General features: G+C 44.1%; 3 protein-coding genes across 4 annotated transcripts in view; 2 read left to right on the forward strand and 1 right to left on the reverse strand.

The window, feature by feature from the left end:
- Positions 1–511, reverse strand: part of rmdn1 (regulator of microtubule dynamics 1) — a 5,086-nt gene extending 4,575 nt beyond the window's left edge. The window contains exon 1 of the mRNA XM_076043159.1: positions 285–511. Coding sequence (XP_075899274.1) covers positions 285–425 — 141 coding nt within the window. The 5' untranslated portion in view covers positions 426–511. The remainder of the gene's footprint in view (positions 1–284) is intronic.
- Positions 512–1,357: 846 nt separating this feature from the next.
- LOC142899527 (copine-3-like) lies at positions 1,358–10,883 on the forward strand. The gene is made up of 16 exons (XM_076043150.1): positions 1,358–1,438; positions 1,565–1,818; positions 2,759–2,938; positions 3,113–3,187; positions 4,208–4,279; positions 4,403–4,480; positions 4,586–4,690; positions 5,175–5,273; positions 6,220–6,303; positions 6,467–6,526; positions 7,241–7,374; positions 7,868–7,922; positions 8,373–8,424; positions 8,648–8,781; positions 9,470–9,703; positions 9,960–10,883. The coding sequence occupies exons 2-16, from the start codon at positions 1,615–1,617 to the stop codon at positions 10,077–10,079; spliced, it is 1,686 nt and encodes a 561-aa protein (XP_075899265.1). The 5' UTR covers positions 1,358–1,438; positions 1,565–1,614; the 3' UTR covers positions 10,080–10,883.
- A 773-nt stretch (positions 10,884–11,656) lies between these two features.
- Positions 11,657–22,588, forward strand: LOC142899528 (copine-3-like). 2 transcript variants are annotated; one of them, XM_076043152.1, is made up of 17 exons: positions 11,657–11,756; positions 13,521–13,720; positions 13,845–14,024; positions 14,137–14,211; positions 15,060–15,131; positions 15,609–15,689; positions 15,812–15,901; positions 17,358–17,456; positions 17,542–17,628; positions 17,736–17,795; positions 17,867–18,000; positions 18,213–18,267; positions 18,371–18,422; positions 19,107–19,240; positions 19,317–19,553; positions 19,673–19,787; positions 21,008–21,146. In XM_076043152.1, the coding sequence occupies exons 2-16, from the start codon at positions 13,556–13,558 to the stop codon at positions 19,781–19,783; spliced, it is 1,632 nt and encodes a 543-aa protein (XP_075899267.1). In that variant the 5' UTR covers positions 11,657–11,756; positions 13,521–13,555; the 3' UTR covers positions 19,784–19,787; positions 21,008–21,146. The 2 variants fall into 2 exon arrangements, with proteins under 2 accessions (XP_075899267.1, XP_075899266.1); XM_076043151.1 differs by lacking the exon at positions 19,673–19,787 and having other exon boundaries at positions 21,008–22,588.
- The last annotated feature ends 153 nt before the right edge of the window (positions 22,589–22,741 follow it).

Below are 22,741 nucleotides of genomic sequence, written 5' to 3' on the forward strand. Positions count from 1 at the left end.
GCTGAGCTCCCCAAAGCTGCGTCGACCTTTCACCTCAATCTAATTCAACGTCCTTCTGCATCAACGATCAACGTAACTCACGGCGATATTAATGCGTAGCCACACGACTCGGACCGTGCGTCCGTAAACGGGGCCAATAGTCGGAGTAGTCCATTATTATTATTATTATTATTATTATTATTATTATTATTATTATTATTATTATTATTATTATTATTATTATTATTATTATTATTATTATTATTATTATTATTATTATTATTATTATTATTATTATTATTTACAGTCACAGCAGCAGCAGTAGCAGCAGTCCGTCGAAAATATGTCCCATAGCAACGACTCGTCCCTCGGATTCTGGCCGTTTTGGCAGCGCATCCCGACAGCAGAGTCCTGCTCGCACAGCGTGTCAGAGCGATCCCAGCCATTGTGTCAAAGTCCAAACAGCCGGCGATCACTTTTATGAACGACAAACACAGTATCGACAACTTTTGGGGGCGTCCGCCAGGCTACAAGCAGGGAGACGTTCAAGAGCGCGCATGCACACGACGTTTTTGAATAAATATGATGCGTGAAGCAGCCCTGAACTACAATGTTGTAACTTGGAAATACTTCCCTAAATCACTTTCCCCCTGCGAGTCTAGATTTAGGTGCGGGAAAACAAGGGTTGACAAAAGTTGGATGGATTGTTTCCATTTTCATGTTCATACATATATACTTTTCCCCGACTTCCTCTTTGTGATTGTTCAGACTGAACATAAGCAGTAAGAATTCTAGCATGGCGTGATTACAAGCGAAAAGCAAAAGCACGACCATGCTGTACAATTATAGTCGCAGTATGTTTAACAAAAATAAAACAAAATAAAAATCCCAACAGCATTAAAACACGCATTCAAACTCGCTCTTGAATGCACCTTGGAGTGAGCTGGTGTTCCCCCTTAAAGTGGTCGGCATGAAACTTGGATACCGTCGCAGGTGTTCCGCTGTGACTTTACTCCGATGAATCCGCTGAGCACTTCTTTCAGTAACTTTGATAAGTTATTGAATAAAAATACAAATAATATAAATAACACCATTCTGGCCACGACTCGCTCTGTTAATTTGTTTGGCATGATAAAACTAATGGGACAAGTCAAACAGCTCAAGTGACATTAGCAAGCTGTTGGTAGCCTGTTGGTGGGGTCGGCCCAGTGTAGGCTCCACCCATCTGGGTTCAGCTGTTCTTGTCAGATAAACATTTCGGACCACAAGCTTCGGACCAGAGGTACGCACCGACTGACGGTTCCACATTTTTAAAGAAGTTTATCAGATTGTCGTGCTTCATTTTTTTTTATCTTTCGCTTTTTTTTAACCAATAAAGGAGACAGCGACAGTTTTTGGTGCATTGCCACACCCACTTCACTGGCAGTGGGTTCGCCGTTTAAACCCAAACTCTGTTGAGGTGAAGTTGAAAATCACTTTTAGCCTTTGTGACGCACAGATTCTTTACGTTTTCTGTCGCGTGTTTTCCCCCATGTTTCCCCTCATAAATTAGTATTCAACTGCCGTCTCCATATTGCGACAACAGGCGCAACGTGTGTTTCCAAGTCCCCCGCATTTGTCGTGTGAAGGGCTGCCATGGCCTCCTGGGGCGCTCCAGGTCCAGGTCCAGGTCCAGGTCCAGGACCAGGACCAGGACCAGGACTAGGACCAGGGGCCACAAATTTTGCCACCAAGGTGGAGCTGACCATCTCCTGCGAGAACCTCATGGACATGGACGTCTTCTCCAAATCGGACCCTCTGTGTGCCTTGTACCTGAACACAGGCTCCCACTGGTACGAGGTCTGTATCGGCACTTTTCCTACATTTAAAGCCCTTTAAAGTGTGTTTTGTTGGTCCGAAAGCACCCCACAGTCTTCTGATGCCCCGCTTTAGACAAGAATACAGGATGTGAATCTCTTCTTCAATTCTTCATGACACTGAAGCGGATTTATTTTTTTACGTTGAAATAGCATTTTGTAATTTTCTTTATTCAACCAATGAAATGCGGCGTATTTTCGATACCATTTCATACTTGGTTGTCCTTTCAGACACTGGCCTCCAAGAAAGACAGTGGTCAATAGTGTTTTTCTATGATACGATTCTATGATCTGGTGATGAACATCATCTGAAACCACACCTATGTATCTATATACAGAATGTGTATATATGCATATGTGTATATATGTGTGTGTGTGTACATGTATATACGCACACATATATGTATATACTGTACATATATACGTATATATGTATATAAATATGTATGTATTTGTATGTATATTTATGTGTGTGTACATATATATATATATATATCTCCTGTGATCTGATGATGATGAACTTCCTGACACCCTTTATATCTATACTGTATGTATATGTATGCATATATATGTTTACTGTATATATATACAGTATATATATGTACATATACGTGTGTGTGTATATATATATTCCATATATATACACACACACACACACATATATATGTATATATATATATATATATATATATATATATATATATATATATATATATATATATATATATGTATATATATATATATATATATACGTATATATATATATACATACATATATATGTGTGTATATATATATATATATATGCCTTCGCCCTATGGCAGCTGGGATAGGCTCCAGCAGACCCCCGGGACCCTGAGCTTGGGAAGGAGCGGGTATGGAAAATGAAGGAATGAGTGAATATTTGTCCTGTTTTTGGAAGCAGTTTGGCCGCACAGAGATGATCCTCAACTGTCTGAATCCCAAGTTCTCCAAGACGTTTGTGCTCGACTACTACTTTGAGATGGTGCAGAGGCTCAAGTTTTGCGTGCACGACATCGACAACGACTCGCACAGCCTGGAAGACGACGACTTCCTCGGGGAGCTGGAGTGCACGCTCGGTCAGGTGAGCTCCCCCGTCCGCAGCTTTTTATTTATTTTTTTTTTAGGTCGGTGGGTACGACTGTGACAGTTACCGCTCACCTTTCGCTCTCTCTCTCTCTCTCTCTCTCTCTCTCTCTCTCGTTCCTTCTCTTTTGTAATCACATCGGGGCGGGGGGGACCTGGCCCGTGCGACCAGATTGTCTCCAGCAGACAGATGACTCGGTCTCTGTTACTGAAGGATCAGAGGCCGGCAGGTCACGGCACCATCACAGTGAGTGCAACTCTCGTGGCGGATTCATTCAAAGCGCGGAGGTCAGGGTCCGGGGTTCTGGTGATATCCATTGTCCTAAGCGTAATTCATTCCAAATGTCCAATATGTTTCACGTGCCCTGCATGCTTAGTGAAGAGCCCATAGAGAACGTTTGCAAAAGTGAAACCCATTCCAATGGAAATTTAAAATGAGTTTGGGGTAAATCTTCTGCCACCCAGGGTGGACCAGGCCGATTCAGCCGCCTTCAGGCTTTGATATTAAGGCCGATCATTAACTAACTGCTTTCAAACTGGTTGGTTAAGCTCCCACGATTGACACCTGTTTCTGTACTTCCACTTTGTATTCCTCTCTTCTTCTTCTTCTTCTTCTCTCCTTCTTCTTCTCATCCTCCTCCTCCTTCTCCTCCTCCTCCTCCTCCCCCTCCTCCTCCTCCTTCTTCTTCTCCTCCTCCTCCTCCTTCTTCTTTTCCTTCTTCCTCTTCTCCTCCTTCTCCTTCTCCTCCTTCTTTTCCTTCTTCTTCTTCCTCCTCTTCCTCCTCCTCTTCCTCCTCCTTCTTCTTCTCCTTCTTCTTCTCCTCCTCCTTTTCCTTCTTCTTTTCCTTCTTCTCCTCCTTCTCCTCCTTCTCCTTCTCCTTCTCCTCCTCCTCCTCCTTCTTCTTCTCCTTCTCCTCCTCCTTCTTCTTTTCCTCCTTCTCCTCCTCCTCCTCCTTCTCCTTCTCCTCCTTCTTCTTCTTTTCCTCCTCCCTTCTTCTTCCTCCTTCTCCTTCTCCTCCTCCTTCTTTTCCTTCTTCTCCTTCTCCTCCTCCTCCTCCTTCTTCTTCTCCTTCTCCTCCTCCTTCTTCTTTTCCTCCTTCTCCTCCTCCTCCTCCTTCTCCTTCTCCTCCTTCTTCTTCTTTTCCTCCTCCTCCTCTTCCTCCTCCTCCTCCTTCTTCTTCTCCTCCTCCTCCTCCTCCTCCTCTTCCTCCTTCTTCTTCTCCTCCCCCCCCCCCCCCCCGCTCTTCCTTCTTCTTATTTTTAATAGATTTACGCCGAAGAAATAACAGACACACGAGTGGCCAAATTTGAGGTGTCTGCGCGCAGGCTGGACAAAAAGGTAGCAGTGTTGTCGCGTGATAATAAAACGCTGCTTTGAAGACATTTCATTTGACGTGGCAACAATGATAATGATCACAAACTTGATTGACAGTTGTTGTTTTTTTTATCGCTGACCTTGCAGTTCCTGTGGTGGTCCGACCCCTTCCTGGAGCTCTACAGGAAGACAGAGACGGGCTTCAGGCTGGCTCACAGGACAGAGGTGCGCTTCATTTCTTCCCGTCTTTTTCTTTCGAAGCGACGTCGTCGTCGTCCACTTTTCGGATCGTCACTTGCGCCTCGCTTACGAACAACTCTTGACCCGCAGGTGGTGAAGAACAACCTGAACCCCATTTGGAAGCCCTTCCGCGTCCCTCTGCGCTCCCTCTGCGGCGGAGACGTCGAGGGCCAGATCAAGGCAACCTTGTTTAAAGTACCTCGGCTGCCCGTTCAAGCCACCCCCTTCCTTCCGCTTTGTGCCTGCTTTGTCTTTTTTTTCTTCTTTCTTTTTCCATTTCCCGATCAGCTTTATTAATCGTGCTCCTGTAACACACTAACGACTCACTTACTAAATGCATATTTGTTCCTCCCTCCCCCGTCCCCCCACCTACATGTTTGCCCCGCTGCCAAGCTCAAACCCTAGGGTGCTGATTGTGACACCGCCGGATGTGTTGTGTGCGTGCACGTCATCGCCCGAAGGTGTGCAAACTACTCAGTTGTTGTGTTTGTTTGTTTGTTTTTGCTGTGTTCTTTTCACCGAATTGATCGGATTGTAACGGATAGCGAGAGCTTGTAACGCGCCAGTGACAGGTAGAAGAAGCCACGGAACTCGTACGCATCTTTCTCAAGTGTTTCCGGGGAATTGTACGACAAGGTCGACGCGACGCATTGTAGTCATCGTTTCCGTTGATGTGCAGGTGGAGTGCTACGACCACCACGTCAACGGCTCCCATGACCTCATTGGGAGCTTCGAAGCCACGCTCGCTGAGATGCAACCAGGAACCTTCTTCTCCCCGGTGAGAAGCGCGCGTGTGTGTGTGTGTGTGTGTGTGTGTGTGTCTGTGTTAGACGTTAAAAATCACATGGGACCTTGTGTTTGTTTTTTTTTTTTTATCTCACCACTCGCAATCACACCATAATACTCACAATCATGTGAATTCATATGTAGCTGCTATACTGTACTATGTTATATTATATTTTATATCTATCTATCTATCTATCTATCTATCTATCTATTTATCTATCTATCTATCTATCTATCATCTATCCATTTATATGTGTGTTAGATTAAACAGATTTTTATATTATATTATATAATAGATATATTGCTTTTTAAAGTCATGTAACTAATTAGTGCAATAGTGTATATTATGCTGCACTATTGAACTAGTATTATTATTATTACCACTACCACTGTTATTATTATTTAACTGATGTAATCATAACTACTGTTATTATTGATATTATGTATATATATATATATATATATATATATATGTATGTATATATATATATATATATATATATATATATATATATATATATACATACATATATGTATATATATATATATATATATATATATATATACATATATATATGTATATATATATATATATATATATATATATATATATTTTCCTCCTCCTCCTGTTAGTGGTAACAGTGGTAACAGTGGTAACTGTTATTATTGATATTATTGATATTATTATTGACACCCTTATCAATACTTGCCACTTTTCAAAGAAATCTTTTTAAATTGTAACTTTGTATTTTTGTATATTTGTAAAAACGTATATTTAACTGCCACTTGCCACTTTTTAAAAATTCTCTTTTTTACACTTCATTTATTCCTTGCGTTGCACGAACACGTCGGGTTTTGCCACACCAACATTCCACTGCCATGCACGCAACGTAACGTGACAAATAAAATCTTTTTCAATCTTTCGATGCCATTCTCAGACTGAGTTCCACTGTGTTCATCCACGAAAGAAGAAGAAGAAAAACTACAAAAATTCCGGAGTCATCTGCATTAAACAATGCCAGGTAGCGGCTTTGAATTGCATTAGAACATATTTCAGTTCACATAGTAATTCCTCCCCTTTTTGACCAAATTTTGGTATATTTTATAACTACTACCCCACCTCCCCCCCCCCCCAACTAGTACTTATTGTTGTTGTATACCTTGTTCTGACACTGATACTTGTAGATCCTGAAGGAGTTCACCTTTCTTGATTACATCATGGGTGGATGTCAACTCAACTTCACTGTAAGTCGCAATACTTCTTACACAAGATATTGTGTCTGATTTTTTTTTTTTTTGTCCAATTTGTATTTTTGGGATGTTTACAGATCATCGGTTTGTTTTAATGGAGTTGTACACGCAATCATAATTTTTGTGATCTTAATTTTCTAGATTTTTCTAGTCCAACATACATTAAGGGTCCATTGTGTAATATTTGGAGATTTTAAAGAAAAAACAGCAACATCAAGTGGTTACATTTTAGATTGTAGCGCTCTCTCACTCTCACACTCCCCCTCCCAAGCCTGCCAGTAAACTACGGTGGCCTGCGCACCTAAAACCTGGATACCTTGTCCACCTTCCTCTTCTTTTTCATTGGTTTATGGATTGTCCACACCAGGCTTCCTTAGAAATAGCAACACCTTTATTGATATTGGATATTCTTCTATATATATGAGAACTGTTCCAAGAACAGGAAAACCAGATGGATTTTTTTTGTACTGTGAGTAAACACTTTTGTTAATGTATTTATGGCCCAGTATGTTAAGCTTTCACCAATATAAAAATCATAAATCAGGCCAAATTCTACACGCTGGACCTTTAGTTGTCGCAAGAAGCCAAATCATTTTCATGATGTCGTTTCCGCCCTCCGTGTCATTTTGAAACGCAGTACAAACTCCCATTTCCACGCGCTTGCTCACTCACTCTCCCGTGTCTTAACCCTCATCCTTGACGCGCCAGATTGCCATCGATTTCACCGGCTCCAACGGCGATCCCAGCTCGCCCCAGTCCCTCCACTACATCAACCCCGAAGGCTACAACGAGTACCTGACGGCCATCTGGGCGGTGGGGAACGTCATCCAGGACTACGACAGGTAAACTTGTTAAGCCTTCGTGTCTTTTCGCTCTCTCTCAGGTTTTCCAGATCATATTTGATTGAATTTAACTTCACACGACATGAAAGCCTCTAGAGCAGACGTGGGCAAACTATGGCCCGGGGGCCATATGCGGCCCGTTGAGCTTTTTAATACGTACCTGCCGATACTTTTTTTTTCAGTCTTTGAAGAGTCATTTCAATAAAGAGCGAAATACTGTGAGGCACCAAAGACACAGATTTTGTTGCAAATTTGCTTTGGTTAATTTTTAATTGGCAAAAAAAGCACATTTTTTTGCTACTGATCTGATGATTTTTTTTTTTTCCTCCTATGAGGTGAGTCACCAAAACACTCCATCCATCCGCTCCTGCTCCGGCTGCCCTCTGTCACATTTTAGAACCCATTTTGACCCTCGGGGCCAAAGGTTTGCCCACCCCTGGTCTATACTGTGTGTTTACACATCTTATCTCTTGTCTCTTGTCTTCACGCACAGCAACAAGAAGTTTCCTGTCTTTGGTTTTGGAGCCCAGGTCCCACCTCTCTGGCAGGTAAAATGAAATCCAAAGGATCACATAGTTGCAGGAGTCGTTTTATCCTACCTGCACTGAAAACAGAGCGTGTTGATTGTGAAAAACTAAGAACCACCACCAGGAACTATTTCTTATTTAACTAAATAGACAATTTAAATCACTTGGTAACACATAATATATTCTGGTGGCTGTAAACGCATTTCCTTTTTTTTTTTTTTTGCAAACTCTTCAAACAAATCCCAATTTACTATTTCTGCCTGCAATCTCAATCACAACTTTTTTAATTTTAGGTAATCTTTATTTTGTAATAGTCCTCCATTTGGAATTAAGACTAAAAAATAAGGTCTACTTTTGGTTGGCCGGCGTGAACTTTCAACACAATGAAATTGAACTTCCGTTGCTTTTGTTCTTTCGTCCTTCTGAATTTCAATCACATTTTGCCTTGATATTATTTGCGACGCTTTACAGGTGTCCCATGAGTTTCCTATTAACTTCAACCCATCCAACCCCTTCTGTGACGGTAAGTCAGATTATCTAAAGTTAAAGTTAAAGTCCCAGTGACTGGCGAAATTTGAAATTGAAAATTGTCCCTATACATTTGACCCATCCCCTGAGGCAGCGGTGGGCCCGGGAATCATTGGGTGATTTAAGAAATCCTTGACTGTAGTTGTTGACAAATGCTGCTGCTGCTGCTTCCCCTTCTCCCACTGCTCCTGCTGCTGCTGCTGCTGCCTGGCTCCCAGGCATCGAGGGAGTGGTGCGAGCCTACCAGGAGTGTTTGCCTCAGCTCAAGCTCTGGGGACCCACCAACTTCTCCCCCATCATCAGGCACGCGTCCTGCTTCGCCCAGCAGGCGCTCAGGCAGAACATGGCCTCGGTACGTAGCCAGAAGAGTGAAAATGCCCAGGTTTTGATTGAAAAAATCACAGGAAAGGAATTGGAATTTTGGGGATTTCTCTTAGCTCTAATAGATATTAAAGGTCCAGTGTGTAATATTTGGCTCAATTTCTTATTTTTATATTTGTAAAAACTTAATTTACTGCCCATAAATACGTTAATGAAGTGCATACTCACAGTACAATGAAAGTAATTTGGTTTTCCTGCCCTTAGAACAATTCTCATATATATAAGAATATACATAGAGCAATATGGGCAGTTAGCTGCCATCTGGCGCCACCATATTTCTAAGGAAGCCTGGTGTGGACAATCCAGCTGCCTGACAGCGCGTTTGGTATTTAGGGTGAACACTGTCGTCCTCAAATAAACCAACAAAGAAGAAGAAGGTGGATGAGGCATCCAGGTTTTAGGTGCGCAGGCCACTGTAGTTCACTGGCACGCTCGAGAGGGGGGAGAGAGAGCGCAAGACGCTGCAATCTAAAATGTAACCACTTGATGCCGCTGTTTCTTTTTCAAAATCTCCAAATATTAGACAGCGTATTTTAATTTTTAATATATGTTTAATATCGTAATGGTAACCTTTCTTTCGCCTGCTTAATTCACCTTTATTGTCATGATAGTCTCCAGATGTCCTGCAGTGATTCTAAGATACGCTATATCATCTGCAGCAATACTATGTGCTGCTCATCATCACGGACGGAGTGATCACGGACATTGATCAGACGTGCAGTGCCATCGTGGCGGCGTCCCGCCTGCCCATGTCCATCATCATCGTGGGCGTGGGCGGGGCCGACTTCGGCGCCATGGAGTTCCTGGACAGCGACGACAAACTGCTGCGCTCGCCCCAGGGCGACGTGGCCTCCAGGGACATCGTCCAGTTTGTGCCCTTCAGAGAGTTCCAAGTAAGTCGTTTTAAAATGATGATGATGATGATGATGATGATGATGATGATGATGATGAAACATTCCCAATATGAAACATTCCAACTAGGCTCACTGGTTACTTCACCACCGGAACCTTTTAATGGCACTAAGCCGCGCTCGTTATATTTTATTCGGGCAGTGTTCAGATACGGATGCAAATAATAAGCTTTCTTTTGCCGTTCTCGTTGACTGTTTAACAGCTTTCACAGCTTTAAAGCGTCTCTCCTTGTTGCAGGGAAGCAGCGTGGCCCTGGCGCAGAGTGTCCTGGCCGAGCTGCCCGATCAGGTGGCCTCCTTCTTCAATTCCTACAACCTGAAACCCCCCAATGTGTTCAGCGGCTCCCGCCCGCTGTAGCAAGGTCGACGGGATGAACCCAAATGCTGCGGGAGGAGGAAGAGGGGTGGGGGCCTTCCCCCTGCGTTTGTGGAAATCTGATTGGCGGAAATCAAAAGCCAAGGAGCTCACTTTCGGTTGATGCGTTACGTTACACTGTGTCACTTGTATGAGTTGGATGAGTTTGTGGGGCGAGAAATAACAGTTCGAAACGACACAATAACCTCACGTGAATATATTTTAGTCGTAGTTTTAAACAGGTTTGACTGCGTTTACTCATTCGTTCAGTTTTTCTACACCCGCTTCTCCTGCACCGAGGGTCACCCACCACGTGGGGGTGCTGCTGGGGTCTGTCCCAGCTGTCTCCAGAGGAAGGGTACAACCCTCCTGCACAAGCCTGGCCGCAGTCAATGTTTTACTAAACGACGAGTGGCCCCTCGAGTGCAGTCGGAATACACTCAAACCCCGCGTGTCTGCGGTATTTCCTGTGTGTCGTTTCCACTCGAGGCTTTGAGCAGGTTCTTAATCCGCCCGCGCTGTGTGTTGCATTTGTGAGTGTGGTCACGCTTTGTGTTATTCTACTTGTTATTCTAAAATCATAATCACCAATTTGTGAATGCCATTGAAACATAGCAACGTTGAACGTGTGTGTGTGTGTGTGTGTGTGTGTGTGTGTGTGTGTGTGTGTGTGTGTGTGTGTGAGAGAGAGTGAGAGTGTGTGTGTGTGTGTGTGTGTGTGTGTGTGTGTGTGTGTCACCTACATCGACAGCCATTGTCAGGCGATCAGAGATTATCAATAAAGAAAAGTAAACACCCGCCATAAAAGATGGCCTGAAAGCATCTTATTTAGCCCTCTGTTTGAGGCTAAAGTGCACACATTTAGCTTCGTTCAAAAACCGATGCTTTGGATCTTCAAAATGTTGGCGGGGATGGAACACAAACAGTTTGGTCCACGCCTGTCCACAAAGGTTAAGAGCCAATGTCCGGCGGGGGAAGAGCTAGCGATAACCGAGCGGTGTGATGACGTCCCAAGTATCCTATGTCCGGCTCTAAAGGCAACGCAAGACTCTTTGTTTGTTTGTTTGTTTGTTTCTTAGTTAATTGGCTGGCTATTGCCACGCGTTGTTAGAAAACACAGGGGCGTAAGAAAAATCTCGTTTATTGCACTGCCCCCCCATCCCTTAGAAAACACAGGACACGATTCATCTTGTGATGTGGCGTGCATTGCTTCAATCGGCGCATGCTCCGATTCAGTAATGTATTAATATAATTTATTACATACGATAAGAGGACACGCAGCAGTAGAAAGCCCCGCCCCATGCGTCTGTCTGGATGGGGCTGTTCGCATAGTGGTGCGTCGTTGATTTCGCATCTAAAAGAAAAAAAAAAAAAAAAAAAAGGCGGAAATCGTGGGGAATCTGCAAAGATGTCACAGTGGAAATTCGCACTCATCTTGTCAAAGCTGAGGTCACAAAAAAACAAAAAAAAAAAAAACCGTATTACCCCACGTCGGGAAACTCGCGCGTTTCTACTTTCCCCACGTACCCTGAACGCCTCGTGCTAGTCAGCGGAATGTGAGGTTACCGCCCCCCCACCGTGGCTGCGCTAAACTGCCGTGGATCGGTGCAACCTAGCGCAGCGCAGCCCAGCTCAGCAGCCGTAAGCAGCAGCTGGGGGGAGACTCGGAGGCGAGAGCGGGTATGTCGCCAACTATTCATTCAACAGGTTACGGCTCGAAACGAACTCTTCGGAGCACCATTTCCCCCATTACTAATAACGTTAATTAATTGGCGTGCTTAGTTATACGGTGGAAAAGTTGGACGCCGTCACGTGACTCGGGTTAGCTGACAGTGAAAACGGGGCGTCAACTCGGCCAGAGCGACACCCTCTCGTGTATAGCTCGAGTGCCGGGGTTTCGTAATAATCTGTAAAGTAACAAAACAAAATAGCGCAACAAACGGAAGCTCGGAGGGTTGTTGTTTTTTTTGGGGTTTATTTTACTCCGAAGTGCGTTGCCTTTGTGTTTTTATTCAAAGCCGCTATTTTATTTGGCGTTCTGTTTCTATTACGTCAACCATCAACATGTAGCGGCTCGAATTAGTTCCTCGTCCAGCGAGAGGTATGTGAATAAAGTCCTTACTAAAAAAGTTCCAGCCCCCCCCCCCCACCAAAACATTGCTCAGTCCGAGGTAGTTCCACCCAGAAAATATGATCAATGTGGGTTGGGTCGCCTTCACTTCCCTTGGCTCAACTTATTTACGACTTGTGTTATGGCGACGCATTGCACTGTGGCAACAAATCCTGGAGGTTTTCGTAATTGGGGGAGGAAAAAAACAACAACTTTACACTCACTCCTTGTTTAATGTTTATATTTTTATTTTATGTCTTTATTCCGGGGGTGTTTTACTTGTGATGTAATGGAAGCGGAAATTAAAGTTTACTGGATGGATTTTGTGCTCGATGGGGATTTGTCATGCATTTTCAGGACGACTCAAGAGAAAGTTGAATGTATTTGAAACATTTAATATAACTTTGACTGTGGCTCAGAATGTCGTGCTAAAGCAGTGCTTCTCAACTGGTGTGGCGTGTCAGAAACCGGCATTTTCTTCCTCGTCACGAAGTCGCGACCCAAATGAATTCCACGGCGCTTAAATTTATTACACAAAAATGAAAACGCCAGCCCCTCTTTCTATCATGTGTAGTTAACACGTTATTGAAGTTGTTGAATGGAGTTGTGTTTTGCAAAATAAATGTCCAACATTCTCTCTGTAAACACACACATGTACGGAAGCGTATTGCATTCACTTGGCAAATAAAAAAAATATCTCTGTTTTTCAGTGTAATTATTTCTGTTTTTTTTTTTTTTTTTTTTTTCAAAAACAGGGCAGAAAAAAGTTAGCACGAAAAACAGAAATAATTACACTGAAAAACAAAAAAGAGATATTTTTTTTATTTGCCGAGTGAATGCAATACGCTTCCGTACACATGCATGCATATATATATATATGTGTGTGTGTGTGTATATGTGTGTGTGTGTGTGTGTATATACACATATATATATATGTGTGTGTGTGTGTATATATATACACATATATATATATGTGTATATATATACACATATATATATGTGTATATATACATATGTATATATATACACATATATATATATATATATATATATATATATATCATCAAATATACTTTAACAGGTAGCTACGACAACATTTGTTTAAAATTTAAAGTTAAAAAAAAATATATAGTTTAAATATATAGTTAAAATCCCTTAAAAAAAAATGCCTAGGAGGCCGCAACCCAATCAAAACAGCTCTGCTTTTGGGTCCCAACCGACCAGTTGAGAAACGCTGTGCTTTTACACGGCATTGCTCAACCCTGCTGAAGTCAGCCAGCCCAAGTGTTAAGTTTGGTTGTGTTTGCATTGCTTTCTTCTTCCCCCTTTCTCAGGCAGTTGCTACCGTGTTGGTCCACTAGAAGCCGGGATGGCAAACTTCGGAGCCCAGGGGCCGGGGGCCGGCACCTGCGTGACCAAAGTCGCCATTAGCGTCTCCTGCGACAACCTGCTCGACATGGACGTGTTCTCCAAGTCCGATCCCATGTGTGTGCTTAGCATGGACATGAGCAGCAGAGGGCCACACTGGTGCGAGGTAAGACTACCAAAAAACAGGAAACTTCTAAATCTCTTTGTTATCTACACGTGTGTAATTGTAGAATATTCAACAGTACTCGGTCTCGAAATCGGCCCTGATTTTGCCCTCTCGTATCTGACAGATTGGCCGGACCGAGAAGATCATGAACTGCCTCAACCCCAAGTTTTCCAAGACGTTTGTCATCGACTACTACTTTGAGATGGTGCAGAAGCTGCGCTTCGAGCTCTACGACATCGACAGCGCCGACTGCAGTGTGCAAGACGCCGACTTCCTGGGGGAGCTGGAGTGCACGTTGGGACAGGTGGGTCGTCTCTCGGGGCAGAGCAGCAGGTGGAAAATTCTGAATAAAGTGATAATTTTTTTCTCTCCAAACTGTGAGTAAAACACTCTTTGTAATTTTTGCTTGTGTTCAGATCGTCTCCTCGAAGCAGCTCACGAAGCCGCTGGTCAAGAGGGATAAGAGACCTGCGGGAAAAGGAACCATCACTGTGAGTTGCACCCAGCAGAAGAAGAAGTAGAAGGCCTCTCTGTTTGTCCCACACTGGGGAAATTTGCACAGTGAAAGCAGCGCATGCAGCGCAAAGCGAATAATTAAGACAAGTGCAAAGAGTGAATTATAAGAACTAAAGAAATAAAATATATATACCGGTATATATTTTTACATATCAATATGATAATCAGTGTTGTTGGGATTACTCCATAAAAGTAATCCAACCACTGATGACTGAGTACTCCTTAAAAAGTAATGTAATTACTCCTTTCACTACTTTGTTTCATAAGTAATCCATTACTTATTACTAATCTCTTCAGTTACTAATAAGATAAAGTAACAGTTGCTCAGTGCTTTGGAATGAACTTAAGAGACCTCCGTCCTCTTAACCCGAATGAATGAATGTTTGCTCTCTGAACTCATGTACAGCGCCGGCGCCTTTTGCCTATACTGTTAAAACTTTTGACGTTTTTCTAAATTTCAGACATTTTGTGGACAATGAGACATTTTTAGCTTGCATAATATTTCGAACGTTTTTTTTGATAAAGTATTTATGATGTAATTACCAGTTTTGCCACAGCAATCTCGTTACATTACTCCATTTGATTGAAAAAGTAGTTTAATTACAGTCGCGGATTACTTGGTAATAGATTACTCGCCAACACTGATCGCAGTACAATAATAGTAATTTGGTTTTCCTACCCGTAGAACGGTTCAGTGAAAACATTTGAACCTTAATTGACCGTAAACCGGCCCTCATATCTGCAAACTACGCTTCACACTTAAAAAAAACTTATTAATGCTCTATTTTTTTTTTTGTTGTTGTTGTTGTTGTTGTTTTGACAGTTATGTGCGGAAGAAAGGACTGACAATCGGGTGGTGGAATTTGAAGTTGCTGCTCGCAAACTGGACAAAAAGGTAAAAGTCACAGTTGTTCATTGAAGCTGTCAGAGACAGCCAGTGTGGAGGGGGAAGAGCCGCTATTATTCTATTGTTATTATTCTACAACATTTCAATACAGGTGCAGTAAAACACTTATTTATAAATAAACACTTTTTAAACACTTATTTAGATATGTGAATAATTTACAGATATATTTTTTTATCTATTTAGTCCAAATTTGCCCAATGTGGGATGAATAAAGGCATTCTCATTCGTAGTCTTATTCTTATTCTTAAAAAAAACTTCACGTAGAGAAGAAAAAACACCTAGCATGACTGTTCCCGCGGCAGTGAGTGACGTAAGCGCCAATTCTGTCTCGCGCCCGCTGCGGCTTCGGCAATATGTCAGCTCGGCTCTGTGGTCCTTTTCCGCAAGCCGGCGTGGCTCGAGGAACGGAATAAACCCTGTTATTGAGGTCGTCCTCCAAAACGCACTCTCCCGCTCCCCCTGCAGGATTTCTTCGGCAAATCCGACCCATTCCTGGAATTCTACAAACACACGGGAACCCAATGGCAAATGGCTCACAGGACGGAGGTGCGGACGGTCTCTCTGCGGGCGGGCGGTTCAAAGTTGTGGACGAGCGAGGCGGTGGGACCACGAGTCGGGTCAGCTTTGTGTTACTGACGGAGCTCTGCTGCTCTGCTGCTCTGCTGCAGGTCATTAAAAACAACCTGAACCCCACGTGGAAACCTTTCCGAATCCCGATACAGTTGCTGTGTGGAGGCGACGTGGAGAACCTTATAAAGGTACACACACACACACACACACACACACACGCACTCACACACGCACACGCCTCATTTGCTGTTGCGCCTATTATACTGAATGACCGAGTGACCGAGCACATTGTTACCAAATATACGGATTCATTTTAGAAGTGTGCCATTAATAACACAAAACTTTAAGATTTGACTTGATTTATAATTCTTATATTGATAAAAAAAAAAAAATGAATAGACTGCCAAAAAATACATTAATAAAAATGTGTACTCACAGTACAATAAAAGTAATTTGCCTTTAATACTCTTAGAACGGTTCTCATATATACAAGAATATCCAGAGATCAATAAGGGTCTTGCTCCCAGTTGCCATCTTGCACCGGGAGCCTGGTGTGGACAATCCAGCTTGCCTGACAGTTCGTTTGGTATTTAGGGTGAACGCTGGCGTCCTCAAATAATCCAACGAAGAAAAAAAAAAAAAAGGTGGACGAGGTGTCCAGTTTGGGTGCGCAGGGCCACCGTAGCTCACTTGGCAAGCTCAGGAGGGGGAGAGGGAGAGTGAAGGACGCTGCGATCTAAAATGTAACCACCTGATTCAATGGTTACACACTTTAAATCGCACAATGTTTTAAGGGCGATTTTCACTCTGTGATGCGGAACCACTGGCACATTTAAAGCCATGGAGGAAACCTCGCCCATGATTTACACCTTTGAATGACTGAATGATCGAATACTGAGTGTCCGCGTGACTTTATTTGCTTCCACCCTCTGACCCCGCCGAAGCTCACTGCTCAGGAAGCGACGCTTTCCACTCGGCAGCTCAAGTGAGTTTGCTGTCCTTGCTCTGGGCGCTCTGTTCGCCGAGAGAGTTGGGCTGTGTGACATGTCAGGCCATCATCGCGCTGGAAACCGTCCGTCTTAAAGGAATTTGTGTTGGGGCGAAGACACAGGGCAGCGTTGGCCAACGATGAAAAACAATCGGTGGTCTTCATTTGAGTTGAATTTGACGAATTTGACCCGCAAACGCTGCTTGCAGCTTTAATTCATACTGTGTTTTGTTTTTTTTTTCAATCCTTATCATAAAAAAGTACTCAAGTGCTTGCAGGAAATAAGTCATCGTTTCCCTGAAATTGTCCCCGTTTTCCGTTAAGACGGATCCCCGTGTGCAGTTGTCCATAAGCTTTGGTAGCTGTTCACCCTGTAGACAAACTATGGCGTCACCGTCTGTACTACGTGTGGAGTTCAATGCTGTGCCATCGATCTGCCTGTTGGTTTGTGCTTACAGCACCATAAGTGTAATTATCAGACGCTCCGGCTGATGATTCAGTGAGAACAAACCAGTGTGTGTGTGTGTGTGTGTGTGTGTGTGTGTGTTTTTAACGTGAGGACATTTCTTCAGATTTTGGGTTTTATAAATATTGAAATATTTATCAGTTTGCTCAATGTCTCCGCTGACCACGTGATATTTTTATTTTTCCTCCAGGTGGACTGTCACGACTACAACAACAGCGGATCCCACGAGCTGATCGGATCCTTCCAGACCACGCTCGCCCAGGTCCAGCAGGGCTCGCAGACGTACGCGGTAAGGCCGAGCGCTCGCAAACGCGTTCAAACGGCGCGCACAGAGTGCCGGTGGATTGCGTGACTGTGGCTCTGCCCTTCCCCAGGCCGAGTTTGAGTGCGTCAACAGCAAGAAGAAGGCAAAGAAGAGGGGATACAAGAACTCTGGCGTGATCATAGTGAAGAAGTGCCAGGTACTGTGGGTTAAAGTGCCGTTCAAATACCACGTGTGCCTCATTTCATAGCCTTTGAGTTCACGGTTGGGGGCGACTCTCTGTGCCCGTCGCACTGTATTCTTCAGATCGTGAAGGAGTACACGTTCCTGGATTACATCATGGGCGGCTGTCAGATTAACTTCACCGTAAGTAACGTTGCGAATGGGAAAACTGCAGTTTGATGCAAAACGTATAAACAAGTGTCACGCTCCCGCAGATTGCTATTGATTTTACCAGCTCCAACGGGGATCCCAGGACCCCCTCCTCCCTGCACTACATCAACCCTCAGGGCTATAATGAATACCTGGCTGCCATCTGGGCCGTTGGTAATGTCATCCAGGACTATGACAGGTACAAGGACTTTTTGGTCCTACGCCGTTCAGTGCTTTATAAACCAACAGCAATATTTTAGATATTAGATAGAAATTATAGATACATTTAATGGATGGATGGATAGATGGATAGATAGATGGATAGATAGATAGATAGATAGATAGATTCTTTTAACGTGTCGAGAATCTTCTTTGGACAGCCGTTTCACTTCAGTTTTTGTCTTCCCGCAGTGATAAAAAGTTCCCTGCGTTTGGATTTGGAGCCCAAATCCCTCCAACGATGCAGGTGACTCCCCCCCCCGTGTCATTTGAGAGCTAATGTCCAGCTCTCTAGTGACACCCTGCCATGTCAGGCGCATCCAAGATTAAGTCGTTTTTTGTGTTCGCAGGTCTCCCACGAATTTCCCATCAACTTCAATCCGTCAAATCCATTTTGTGAAGGTAAAATATTTCCCGCCAAGGAATTCATTTCACTGCCTCTCGTCATCGCGAGAAGATCGTTGAACCGTACATTTTCTGTTTTAGTTATGAAATGTTTGGGTTTTTTAACAATTAAAAGGCGTCAGACTTCAGGGCTCATGGCTGTGATGGTCCTCGGCATATCCCACATGTTACGATCGCAGATGCTACCCTTAAAAGTCGGACGGGACCAGTTACCATTTTCATGTATTATGTATTATGTATTCATAATACACTGTGTTATGAATGCAGTGTAAAGAACGAGCGATGATTGTACTGGAGTAGAGTAGAGGCGCCAGCCGTTTTTTGATTTCCGAGCAATTTGAAACACACCAAACGTCCAGTGTGTAATATTTGGTGTTTATATTGGTCAAAGCTTAATATACTGCCCATAAATACTTCAGTAAAAGTGTATACTGGCAGTACAATAAGTCTTTTGGTAGCAACAGCACGTTTGGTATTTGGGGTGAACGCTGGCCTCCTCAATAAACCAACGAAGGAGAAGACGGTGGACGAGGTATCCAGGTTTGGGTGCGCAGGGCCACTGTAGTTCGCTGGCAAGCTCGGGAGAGGGAGGGGGAGTGAAAGAGCGCTTGCAAATTTTAAAATGAAACCGCTTGATTTCGCAGATTCTTCCACAAAATGTCGAAATATTTTCTCTTTCAGGGATTGAGGGTGTGGTCCACGCCTACCAACAGTGTCTGCCCGCGGTGAAGCTCTACGGCCCCACCAACTTCTCCCCCATCATCAACCACGTGGCCCAATTCGGCCATCAGGCCCTTCAGCAGCAAACCGCCTCTGTGAGCGTCTTGAACGACGAACGGTCGCCGGCCTTCTATTGAAAAACTCAATTCATTCTCACGCCCGCTGTTCCAGGACTACTTTGTGCTGCTCATCATCACCGACGGCGTGATCACCGACATGGACCAGACACGGGCCGCCATCGTCAACGCCTCCCGCCTGCCCATGTCCGTCATCATCGTGGGGGTGGGCGGTGCCGACTTCAGCGCCATGGAGTTCCTGGACGGCGACGACGGGATTTTGCGCTCCGCCACGGGTGAAGCGGCCGCCAGGGACATCGTGCAGTTTGTCCCGTTCAGGCAGTTCCAAAACGTAAGTCTGCCTTGCGAGCGCACCGCACTCTCCTACCGGGATTTTTTGCACTTCTCCCCGGGCTTCCTTGAGGGTAACTCAAGTAACGGACTGTGAAATGTCTGCGCATCTAATTTCAGGCAGGCACCGTGGCCCTCTCCCAAAGCGTTCTGGCAGAGTTGCCTGACCAAGTGGCCTCCTTCTTCAATTTATTTGAACTGAAGCCCCCCGGCGATCTCAGTCCTTCCTAGAAATGTAGGAATTTCTTTTCCCCCTACATGACCCCCACTGATCTCTCACACCCTGCTCCCTCCCAACTTCTGACTCGGTAGTTAGCTCAGTGCAGAGTGACTTTTGAAGCTTCCATAATAAGAGTCTGCAGGTCCGTTTGTATCCTATCCCTTCGAAGGAAGCGTCCTCCGTCGGAAGGCGGGTCCTTCAAAGGACCCGGCCGAGAAGGACGAACCCAAACCCGCCTCCCCGGTAACCACACGGGACGGTCGAGCCTTCGGCGTATTTCCTGGTTGCGTCACCGCTGGTCCCTCCTGCTGGCCAACCCCGGAAGTGACGTTTTCATAGCATCAAGCTAACCATTGGTTGGCCATCCAACGATGGCGTTGGATGATCATAAGTAAAAACTCTACGTTAAATACTGAATATTTTATGTGAAATTTCAATACTTAAATTTATACGTGGTGTCTTTGCCAGTACATGCCGCTAATTTCAGCCGACTTCCCAGGATCCCAGGATGCTTTGCAGCAGCACGCAAAGCATCCTGGGATACAGAAGGACGCGAAGGATAGTAGTGGTGCATCCTTCGAATCGGCTAAAAGTAGGCCGCATTCCGAGGGCGCATTTAGAGCGTCATTCGGATTTTCGGGAATTGGGACAAGCCTTCAGTTCTGTGACGCAACTGGCCTTCCAATGCAGGCTTCGAAGGATGCAGACCCTGAATTGAGACAGCCTTTGTTGCTGGGCACTTTTGGCTGTAGAATCGTACCGCGAATATCCGCGGAACCATAGTGTCGATCACGGCACACCGACCGACGCACCGGCGCAAACCGGCTCACGCTCACGCTCACTGTCCTCTCGTTTCGCGAGAGGACAGTGAACAATTTTCGAGCGTAATCGAACACCTTTGCGTCGGCACTTGATATACTGTGCGGTATTACGACTTCAACAGATTACACGATACATACGTTATAAGATGTTAAACGAGGCTTCGAGTGAGACAGCGGCAATGGTACGCGATGGATAAATATTTGAAGAGGAAAAAGTACTCAATCAGGGCCCTGTCCTGAAGAACATTCTGACCCAGATGAAGGCCCGAGTATGAGTCGTGGTCAGAAGAAAGTAACAAAAAGGCGAGCTCAAGGCAATACAATAAAAGTTATATTGCGTTTGGATTCACTTTTACCGGCCGGTCTAACTTTGGGACCAACACGGCCCCTCTCTGTGTCTGTTCCTCTGCGCAGGGTCCCCCGGAGGCTCTCGCTCAGAGTGTCCTGGCTGAGGTCCCCGGCCAGGTGACGGGCTTCTTCAACGCCACGGCTCTGAGGCCGCCGCGGGGCGACGCGCCACCCGCCGACTCCGCGGCGTCGGCGCCCCCTCGCTGACGCGTCCTGAGGACCACATTTTCGTATCATCTCAAGTTTACTGAACACAAACACACCCTCTGACACTTTAGACGAGGGGAACATTCACGAGTTCACCATCAACTAACCATTAATTAGCATGCAAATTGTGAGCGCGTTGGCTCTTTATTAGTCGTTATAAACTACTAATTAATCCTAACCCTGCTTAACAGTTGTTAAGTAGTTAGCTCGTAGTTCTTTTTTTCATATGGTAAGAATAATGGTGAACTGTTCCCTCATCTAAAGTGTCGCCACACCCTGACGTTGCAGACTTTGCCTTCATTAGTCATGACTTGTCAAAGGGTTCAATTGTCGTGATTCCGCTACTGCTACGATTTTACACCACGTGCCAATAGACTGTGCTGCTTGAGACTTCATGGAACACAAGTGCCGGAGCTCGTTTGAAACGTCAGAGATCCCTTTTCCTATTGACACCCCCCCCCTCGGCATCATTGGAAAGCAGTGTTATCACGTGGTGTCGTGTTTTTTTCCTGGGGGAAAATTTGAGGCAGCTAACAAAGCCATCTCTCTAATCTGTCGGAGTGTCCATATCAGTGAATGACAACAATACGTTTTCTCTCTCTCTCTTTGATTCTTTGATGTCTCGCTTAAAATTTTAAATTGGATCTTTTCCAAGTCGATATTTTTTAAAACCTACCAAGAAAATTGGACGGAAACGGTAAACACAGTCTCTCCATGTTTACTTCAGGGGTCCATATATATATGTACATATATTTATATATATGTACATACACACACACACACATATATATATATATATATATATACACATATACACATATACACAAACATATCTATGCAGCCTTTTTAAATGATTGTTTTATAGCTTCAAAAGCCATTACAGTGCAACCCTGCTGCTGTTTTCTCCTTCAGCCATTATAGTCTTAATATTGTGCCAGTTGTGTAAGTGCCACTTGTTTTTTTTGTTTGTTTGTTTGTTTTTTTTGCCCACCCCCTGCTGGATGTATTGTTGTCATTTATTCTCCAATTGTGGCGATTTGCATTTGGCGGAATGCACTTTTGCATGGTGCTCTAACTCGGCAGTGTCTTAAAAAAAGAGGGTAGGGAAGCCTCTCACTTTCCTGACTGTTATGAAAAGGGCCTGTTAACATTTGACAGAATGAACAAGTATGTTTTAATATTTGTTGTTTTGCGGCGATTGCTCGACGACTACGCAGTGTGTGCTCTGCAATTTTTATTGTGGTGTTTCAGCAAACGCAACGTTTCAAAACATTTTTTTTTTTTTTTCATGTTCTTATTATCTGAGATTTGACTTTTGGGAAACGCTGATTAATAATTAATACAGTTCAGAAGATTCATAGCTGTTAAAAAGAATGTAAAATTTTCCACTCATAATTTGACTGATGTCCTTGTGCAAATAAAAGCATGTGTAATTGTGCACTTTAATATTGAACGTGTGTTTATTACCGTTGTGACTCGTGCGTTGAATGATGGAAAATGCAACCGTATTACGCCGTCGGATGCAAAGCTAAGCGGCGCGGCGACACTGCTGGTGGGACAACAGTTTGTTTGTTCTTTACGACTTTGTCTTTC

Source organism: Nelusetta ayraudi, unplaced genomic scaffold (genome assembly GCF_046127955.1).
Source record: "Nelusetta ayraudi isolate G7.1 ecotype Tasmania unplaced genomic scaffold, CSIRO-AGI_Nayr_v1 ptg000073l, whole genome shotgun sequence".
Classification (NCBI taxonomy): Eukaryota; Metazoa; Chordata; class Actinopteri; order Tetraodontiformes; family Monacanthidae; genus Nelusetta; species Nelusetta ayraudi.

Bases quoted from the DNA above. Each gene is read 5' to 3' on its own strand.
- LOC142899527 (XM_076043150.1), top strand. From the start codon at position 1,615: ATGGCCTCCTGGGGCGCTCCAGGTCCAGGTCCAGGTCCAGGTCCAGGA. The intron at 1,819-2,758 runs GTCTGTATCGGC...TTTTGGAAGCAG, and splicing joins CAGGCTCCCACTGGTACGAG to TTTGGCCGCACAGAGATGAT. The intron at 5,274-6,219 runs GTGAGAAGCGCG...TGCCATTCTCAG, and splicing joins CAGGAACCTTCTTCTCCCCG to ACTGAGTTCCACTGTGTTCA.
- LOC142899528 (XM_076043151.1), top strand. From the start codon at position 13,556: ATGGCAAACTTCGGAGCCCAGGGGCCGGGGGCCGGCACCTGCGTGACC. The intron at 15,902-17,357 runs GTACACACACAC...TTTTTCCTCCAG, and splicing joins ACGTGGAGAACCTTATAAAG to GTGGACTGTCACGACTACAA. The intron at 19,241-19,316 runs GTGAGCGTCTTG...CCGCTGTTCCAG, and splicing joins TTCAGCAGCAAACCGCCTCT to GACTACTTTGTGCTGCTCAT.